Here is a 9,638-nt window from a genome sequence, read left to right as displayed (position 1 = left end):
AGTGTATATCACTGCGAAATGGTTACTACAAATATGAGCTTAATCACATAAAGTTGATTGAAGTATTGTGTTTACATTTGGTAAAGTTGAATTTTCAATATTCTAAATGTTTATAATCACATTAAAAGTAGGCTAAATCATGAAATGTTATAGTCTGAGACACATGTGCTGAATTCTGACCCCCGCCAGATTACTGACACCCACCGGTTTAAAAGAAAGTCAAAACAAAAGACTTGAACAGGTGCAGTTCACAATCTTGTACATCATTGTCAGTCAGTATCAGCATCAGGAATGAAAAATACACTGGTCAAAGAGTAGCCTGCACATCAAACATATACAGTGGGATGAAATTACATTACAATCATGCATTTAACAGACATTTTATCCAGAGTGACTTACAATTGAGGAACAAAAGCAATTTATCATAGAACCAACACTAATCATGTTCAGGTGGATGTTTTGCAGCTCATTCCACCTGAGAGGAGCAGAGAGGGTGAAGGGTCTGGAAAGTGACTTTGAGAAAGCAACCTCAGATCTATGACCCTCTTCTGCTGTGATTGATGAAATGTTCTTATGTTCCAGACTGAACTTCTCCGAAAACTCTATGGTGGCCCTTTCATATGATCGTTTCAGTTGTTTTGGACTGAATGAATTTAAGGCAACACTAAAGATTATTTTTTACCTTAAAATAATGTTTCAAAAATCGTTTCAGTGGTTCATCAAGTCATAACAGTGTAAAAGGCACTTCTGCATTCGCTTTGCGGCCCTATATCTGCTATAACCGCAACTTTGCCAGACCGGATAGCGTTTCTGTAGTTCGAATGAGACATAAGAAACTGCACATTTGACTTGCTTTACGGCAAGCGTTGTAATAGTCATTATTTAGCTTTTCTTCGTTTCTGATGTCACAGTACATTTCATAAAATCATGCAACATACTCTACCTTGTCTGTGGACATCGTTCATTCCATAAACAGAGACAGTCGGCTGCAGTAGGCTAAAGTATTTTCGACAGCGGCAATGGACTATTCCGCTTTCAACCTGTAGGGGGACCGAAGAGGAAAAGTTATTTGTTGCTGCTTTAACACACTTGATTTTAAGTGATCTCATGTGAACTCTGAATGCTTGACACTTGACAGTTTGCTTTTATCAGTTGTAGGATCATTAGTAATTTTTATTTCTCAGTAAACATGTCACTCAAACAGAAGAGTATCTGGTGGTAAAGGTTAGACAAGATCATGGGTTTGATTCTCAGAGAATGCATGAACTGATCAAATATAAACCTTGATTGTAAGGCACTTTTGATAAAAAAAACATCTGCCAAATCCATAAATACAATTCATTTATCATATTTCAAAGATGTAATCTCAAAATTAATCTAAACTTATAATGATACTAAAATCATAGGCTTTGGCTAATACTAAAACTAAAATCATGCAAATCTCTTCTAAAATATATGAATATCTAAATATTTACTGGACAATCAGTACATTTTACTTAAATAAATAAGGCATAAATTCAGATCATCTATGTGCAGCTACCCTTCACCCACTTTACTGGTTTAACTGGTATACTGTAAATACTGTTGTGTTCCCATCACCTGATAAAAAAAAAAAAGTTTCCAGATATTCATCTTTAGAGAGCATCACGTGTTTATTCATTCCAATTTTATTTTTGTTTTAATAATAAAAAAGAAGCTGTACAAAGACTCACTGTTCACACCATACGAAAATTGCAGATACAAAATATTAGAAGTAAAAATCATTTCCATACTTAAGGTACTGTATAATACCTCTTACCAAATTTACATTCGTTAAATACATTCCTTGAAAGTCAGAAAAAAGAGCGACACCAAACACAGTTTGGGTTTTGCTGCACCGCCTCAATGTTCACACAGGCTTGACTTCATTAAAGCCAAATACTCTACATACACTGATCAAAGAGATCAATAATTGGTCCATCACTGCACCCTGTAATTCACAGAAATCAATATAAAACAGCAACAGAGTTTGAAAACCTAGAACCAGAGTTTTATATTTCAGTAGTTTGAGGTTTAACAGATACTGTATGTACAGATATAGTTTACTGGAGTTCCTATAAAGCTTTTGTCTTTCATGATCTTCACATTTAAAGTCAAACTAAACTCAGCGCTTTCATTCTGCTGAGTCAGATCTCATTTTCTGGACAGTTGCTCTTGTCATCATCATATTTTTCGCCCAGAAGCATCTTCTTTTGCAATGCAAGGTTTTGGCTGTAGTTTGGTTTCTTTTTGTAAATGATTGTCATTATGATGATGATGATGATGATGAAGATGAAACAGCCTGTAACTGCAGCGATGACAGTGCTCCTAGATCTTGTATCGTCTCCTTCTCTTCTCTGCTTCTCTACTATTATTGATGTTGACTCTGGAAAGGTGCAATTAAACGGTTTAAATAATTGTTTAAATCATAAAGTCAACTTCATCCTATCAAACATCAGTCAGTCAGATTCTCCACACAAACTTCACAAAACATTTCTGCTCCTGAGAATCTGATCAAACTGATTTCTTGACACTCAGACCAGATCTAAACATCTCTAAAATCAAATATCTAGAGAGATTTCACAATTTGGAAACTATGATCATCAGTTTCCTTCTTAGACCTTAACATCTTGAATCATTTATTCACATGCGATTTAAAATGATAAATATAATGATATCCATAGACACTAAACTGTTTTCTGTGTTCCAAAAGTAACAAACTCCCGACAAACAGGCTGGGAACATGGGAAGAACCAATAAACACATACTAGAAACTAATCTACAGAACAGAGCCAAAACATACTCTAAACATGAACAAACAAGCTCAAAACGTGACAATTATACCTGTAATGTTCACAGTGAATTCTGTGTCTTTCCATCCACCCTTTGTTTGCACAATGAATCTGAATTCTCCCGTCATTACTGTAGTTGAACTGAAGCTGCATGTGAAGCTGTTTCTCTGTTCACAGGAGTCAAGAGGAAACTCTTCTCTACAGGTTTTGGAGTCATTATATTTCTCAGGGTACTGAAACTTATACAATAAAATGCAGCCTCCAGAGTTCTTCAGAGAGACGCTGCAGTTGAGAGTTACTTCTTCACCCACAGTTCCAGTCACATTCTCACAGCTTACACTGATGTCATCTGAAAAATAACAGTATATCATATAATACAGCAACTGATCACAACACATCCAGTAATATAAAAATTATACAGTGACTCTTTTATGTTTTTGTACATTAGAACATCAATATAATTTGATCTTTAGCTATGGGTGACACTTCTCCCTGACTCTAATGGATTTACCTCAATTGTGTAAATCTATAGGCCTATATAAGGTCAATGTGTAGATCTATGATAAAATATATTATGTGTTAATTCTCAATACATCTTAATTCTATATATACAGTATATATATATATATATATATATATATATATATATATATATATATATATATATATATATATATATATATATATATATATATGATTTGATCTTTTTTCTTCATTATCTTATATTTATTCCCTCCTCAAAATTCTCACACACTCTTTCTAGGGGAAGGTTTATTCTCTTACCATCAGCTTGACAGACAGCAGTAAAAGTCCAAACCAGAATGAACAGTTGCACTGCATTTACAGCATTCATGCTTTTGATTCTGCAATAGAAAAAAATGACAAAAAAGACAGAAATTTGCATCAAGAGTGAAACTTAAGGGGAATTGTATGCTCTGAGAATAAAGAGGCTACACACCAGTTCAAACAATTTATTTGTTCAGAGTGTTTAAACACCACAAAGAGTGAAACTTAAGGACTGATAAGGAAGTACTAAAGTAGAGACAATTTACTGAAAACTCAGAAGAATGTCAGAATTTATCAGGATTAATTCAATCAATAAATGCTTAGATTAAATCAGTTTAGGAAACAAAAATTCTGCCATCACTTGAACATGGACAATTATTATGGTGATTTAAAGTAGTTTAAAATGACAACTGTGTGATTAAAGGATGACAATTTCATTTTTCTTTAATTAAATATACTTCGTGCATGCTTCAAAAAACGGCAGCATATTCTAATGCATTTTTAATGACTTATAATTGATCTAATACTGAGAATGATAATTGCACAGTAATAACTTTACTTCAAGTATAAGAAAATGAGAAAAAAACTTCTTAATGTCACAATTAAATAGCACATAATTTTCACACATAATGATTCATGCATTAATTTTGAAATGTGGAATGAACTCATGAGTGCAAAACATAACCACAAAATCACAAGATTTCTATTTTCAAAGGCATTATGAAATATCTGCAATCTGAAATGTGTAAATCACAAAATACAAGAACACCATGCATGTACTGATCTTTCTGTGGCTGGTTATGGATTAAAGGAGATTATTTAGCTGTTGAGAGAGAGTTATTGCTCACCTCTGGTCTGTATGTCTTCAGCGTGTGTGTTCATTCACTCTGACTCTCTCTACAGCTCTCTCTAGTGTATAAACGCAGGCTAATAAACTTAAACACCACCCATGAAAGGACCTGCCATCGTAAAATATCTCCCTCATCAAAGGTAAACAGGGTTTTTAATGGATTGCATCACCTCTACATGCAGTCGTTTAACTGGTTTAAGTCCGATTGCAGTTTGTATAAAACTTTCCATCATTACAAACAACACAATGTACCAGTTGTGCCTCAAGCGAGGTGCTTCCCATGATGCTTTAGGCTTTCATTGTAATAAACATGCATTTAAAATGGCTAATTCTCATTACATCTTAATGCTAAATATTTCTGTATGTCTCATCTATTTTTTTCCCATTCATTCTCCTACACTGAGTTCAAACCTTCAGCATCACTCGACAGCGAATCAGTCCAAGCATGAAAGTTGGCTAATAAATAGGCCTAATGAAAGTATGATATTGATAATCACAATTGGTATGAGCTGTGTCTAGTCTGAGGCGTCAGTGCATTTACTAAACACCCTTAAAATGACCTATAAATTAAAAACGACCTATAATTAAAAAAAGGGATTTAATTATTCACGTAGAAATCAAGTATCCTACTACTGTCAAATGAAGAATTCTGAAACTATTTAACAAATTGACCTATAGTGCTGAATTATTATTACCTAAAACACAATCAAGAATCAAGTGCATTTCATTAGTCTGTTATTTATTTTTGTATTCTAGGCCATCATGTACAAACACGGTCCTTACAGAACTTTTTACAAGCGAACCACATACTGTATGAAAGACCAGGAACAAAGTGAAAGAATAAAGAAACGTCAGAGAAATAATAAGTAAACAAAACATCTTAGTGTTTCCTTCACTTTGAGTCTATAACAATTTCAGTTTTGTCCTCATTTACAATTATATCAAGCTTAAACAAGCAGCAATCCTCCACCAAGAGTCATCAGACGACACTCAACCAACAACAGAAATGATGCATATATTCACCTCAGAACAAACAAGACACAAGATGCAGATGAGAGAAGAAGAATTTCATGCTGTTTATGTACATTCAGGTGCTGCTTAAATATAAAAATATAGTTTCATATATGTATGTAATATATGACTCTGCTATAATGCATTGCAACAGTTACGTTATATTAAAATAAATGACTGCTACACACATTTTAATTTAAGTATTGCGTAAAGTCTTTCTTCTTCTCACTTTCTCGGAATTTAAGTATTGTGTAAAGTCTTTCTTTTCCTCACTTTCTCAGACAGTAATTCATTTCTCAGAAAATGAATCTCACCCACTCACTGGTACAACTTGTCCATGAGGTTTAAGATATTCATCTTTAGAGAGAAACACAAGTGTTTCCCCATTCCATTGGTTTTTAAAACAGTAAAACATGCTGTGCAATGCAACACCGTTTACATCATTAGAAAATTGCATGTGTAGAATAATAACAGTAAAAAATAAATTTCCATACGAACCAAATACAAAATTAACGTTCATTATGTCATTCCTTGATTGGCAGAACAAAAAACATAGCAAAAGCAAACGCAGTTTTGCTGCTTTACCCTTTTAATGTTCATTAAAGCCACACACACACACACACACACACACACACACACACACACACACACTGATCAAAGAGATCAATAATTTACCAATATTTCACAGAAATCAATATTTCACAGAAATCAGAGTTATCTAGTTCAGTAGTTTGAGGTTCAACAGATAGTGTGTATGTACAAATATAGTTTATAGAGTTCCTATAAAGTTTGTGTCTTTCATTAAAAGTCAAACAAAACTCAGTGTTTTCATACAGCTGAGTCAGTGACATTAGATTACATTTTCTGTATTGTTGTCCCTCTTCTGTTTGTAGTTTAGTTTCATTTTGTAAATGATTAGCATAATGACGATGATGAAACAGCTTACAGCAGCAGCGATGACAGCAACTTTAAATCCACGACCTTCTGCTTTTTCATGCTGAGATGTTTCTGATTGACCCCAGACAGGTTCTCCTGGAAAAGTACATTTAAAATGTTTCATGACATTGTTTAAAACCATTTATTCACAGGTGATTTAAAATGCTAAATATGCTGAAAAGAGGCTAACGAGCAGATTTCTGTGTTCATAATTAAGCAATTATCAATAATCAATATCTATAATGGAATGGAATTTCTTACCAGGATCTTCAGTGTCAGGTCCAGATTTACTGGTCTCTGTTAACAGATTTTAAACCACTGTTAGTAGATTGAAAATGAAAGTTTCAAACATTTATTGAATCTTATCACAGGTCTTTTATTTCAAGACATTTGATGAGTTTTTGTCTTTGAGATGCTCTTGCGTGTAGAACTACTTTCATACCAATTGAGCCATTTAAAGCTGTTTAACTACTTCAAAACCAGAGATGTTACCAACTCACAACTAAGAAATGTCATGTATCTTTTCAGTCGCTACACTATTTTACTGATAATTTGCAGGCAGCGCTGACAAGATTCAATGCGTGTAAACATCTCATCTGTGTGTGTGTGTGTGTGTGTGTGTGTGTGTGTGTGTGTGTGTGTGTGTGTGTGTGTGTGTGTGTGTGTGCGGAGACAGAGCTGAAGAACAACAGCGTGATTTACATAGATAATAAAAGGTCATTTAGAAGGGAAAACATGGAAGTTGTTTGTCATTTTTATCCTTTTGTTTGTCATATTTGTTTTGGTCAGTGTCTTTGAATGAAATAGCTGAGATAAGTTGGTGAAGTGATATGGAATTGTAAAGTGGTCGACAGACACTGAACTACTTCATCACTGTGTGTTTACTGGAAAATAATTTCACACTTGACATTCGTCAACCAATCAGTATCAAGCATTCAACAGTCCCGTGGCATAATACAATATATTACCTTTCTTTCCAGGATCTTCAGTGTCGGGTTCAGGTTCACTGGTCTCTGTTAACAGAATTTAAACCAGTTAGTAGATTGAAAATAAAAGTACAGTTGCAAACATTTATTGAATTATTAACAGCAGTATTATATACTGTACCTGTTATATCCACAGTGAATTCAGTTTTTTTACTTCCACAATTTGCTTGGATAAAGAATCTGAATTCTCCCGTCATTACTGTAGTTGGACTGAAGCTGCATGTGAAGCTGTTTCTCTGTTCACAGGGGTCCTGAGGAAACTCTTCTCTACAGATTGTGGGGTCATTATATTTCTCAGGATATTGAAACTTATACCCTGTAATGCAGCATCCAGACTTCTTCAGAGAGACGCTGCAGGTGAAAGTTACTTCTTCACCCACAGATCCAGTCACATCCTCACAGCTTACACTGATGTGAACTGAAAAATAACAGAGTATATCATATAATACAGCAACTGAATAATAATAAAAAATGTCTGTAACTTTAATAAGAAAATCAGATTCAATTCCACTAAATATTGTGCATTTTTATTTTATTTTTTTATTTTTGTGTATATATGAACCAAAACATTTTTTTTTTTTTTGTCCTTTCTTAAAAATCTCACACACTCTTTCTAGGGGAAAGTTTATTCTCTTACCATCAGCTTGACAGACAGCAGTAAAAGTCCAAACCAGAATGAACAGTCGCACTGCATTTACAGCATTCATGCTTTTGATTCTGCAACAGAAAAAAAATTACATAAAGTTGCATAAAGAGTGAAACTTAAACAACTAGGACTAATAAGGAAGTGCTAGAGATTAAATAGTAGATTAAGACAATTTACTTAAAGTTGAGCAGAAACATCAGAATGTATCAGCAAAAGTTTGCTTGGATTAAATCAAGTCTGCCATCAGATGAACATAGAGTATGGATCAGTAAATATAAAGGAGATTATATTTCTGTCGAAAGAGAGAGTTATTGCTCACCTCTGGTCTGTGTGTCTTCAGCGTGTGAGTTCATTCACTCTGACTCTCTCTCCAGCGATCACCAGTGTATAAATACAGGCTATTACTTTCACTTTCAAAATGACTCATTGTCTCAAGACAAAGTTAGCCGTTCATTTGACTGTATTTCTGGCCAGCAGTCGGTGCTGTCAGTCATCCTCCTAGTGAATATAACCATATATACCTATCAGAATCGTTGCTTATTATTACTCGGTTTAATATGTGAAGGATTTTAGTAACTTGGACTTAATGGCTCTAGTCTTCAATACTATAATAGTAATACGCATGACTGCCATTCAAAGAGTCAAGGCGGTGTTGTTGTTTCCCTTCACTATTGCACATCTGAACAAACAACAGGGAAATATTTCTTCTTTGTAAGGCATTAAACTCAATGGAGGAAACCTTATCCACCAATAAAGAACCTGTCCATCTCTCCCTCATCAAAGTTAAACAGGTTTTTAATAAATTGCATCACATGCAGTCGTTAAACCATGTGTCAAAGAATGAATGCATGCAGTTTGTCTAATATTTTCCATCATTACAAACAATACAAGACACAACTGTTGTGCCTCGAGCGTATGGGGTTCCATTTGTGCCGAAATTATGTCGACATGCTGTCTGTCTATGTGTCGTCTTCCATGTCTATGTCACTGTCTATGTCTGTCTGTCTGTCTGTCTATGCTATGTGTCGTCTTCCATGTCTATGTGTCTGTTCACTGTCGTGATTGCCCACATGACTCAACTTTTGTCTTTGTCCACTCAACTTACTCCTGTCATCTTGTCCTTGTCGTTTGACTGTGTCGTCTTGCGTGTCAATGCTGCATGTGTCATGGGTCCGTGTACTTTTTGGTCATTTCATTTCCTGTTTGGAATGGAATAACGAGAAATGAAAACCAGCTCGTTTATTCGTTTTTTAGTTTAGTTTAAAAAAAGAAAAATGAGATTTTGGCTCGATTTTTCATTTTTTGTTTGTGGTTTACAAATCGGTTTATGGGTTCGATATTTCATTTGCACACGTGGGCGGCGCTGAAACGCCCCTTTCATCTGATTGGTCAAACCGCTCCGCCTTCAGTAAGCCAAAGAGTATAGAAGCCCAAGAGGCGAAACTCAATAGAACGCTCCATAGCAACAGTTGCCCCCATGACGTGACGGCGCGGCCGCCATTATGGACTGAAAACTGAAGGAAAACGCCGAAAAATAATGGGAGTCAATGGCACTGAAAAACTTAACATAACAAAAACTTAACATAACTTAATTTTTTCTGGCCGTCATATCT

The 9,638-nt window shown here is 34.8% G+C and overlaps 1 protein-coding gene across 1 annotated transcript; it reads right to left on the bottom strand.

Annotated features, from left to right (window-relative positions):
• Nucleotides 1-5,171: 5,171 nt before the first annotated feature.
• LOC308706528 (uncharacterized protein) lies at nt 5,172-8,385 on the bottom strand. Its single transcript, XM_081392250.1, has 6 exons — nt 8,345-8,385; nt 8,017-8,096; nt 7,501-7,797; nt 7,362-7,406; nt 6,655-6,690; nt 5,172-6,489 (listed from the first exon to the last, which is right to left on the bottom strand). Exons 2-6 carry the CDS (start codon nt 8,084-8,086, stop codon nt 6,308-6,310), a joined length of 630 nt encoding a protein of 209 aa, XP_081248376.1. The 5' UTR covers nt 8,087-8,096; nt 8,345-8,385; the 3' UTR covers nt 5,172-6,307.
• Between the last annotated feature and the right edge of the window lie 1,253 nt (nt 8,386-9,638).

Source organism: Scardinius erythrophthalmus (assembly GCF_964197995.2).
Source record: "Scardinius erythrophthalmus genome assembly, chromosome: 18".
NCBI lineage: Eukaryota > Metazoa > Chordata > Actinopteri > Cypriniformes > Leuciscidae > Scardinius > Scardinius erythrophthalmus.
This window is presented reverse-complemented; position numbering and strand designations above follow the sequence as displayed.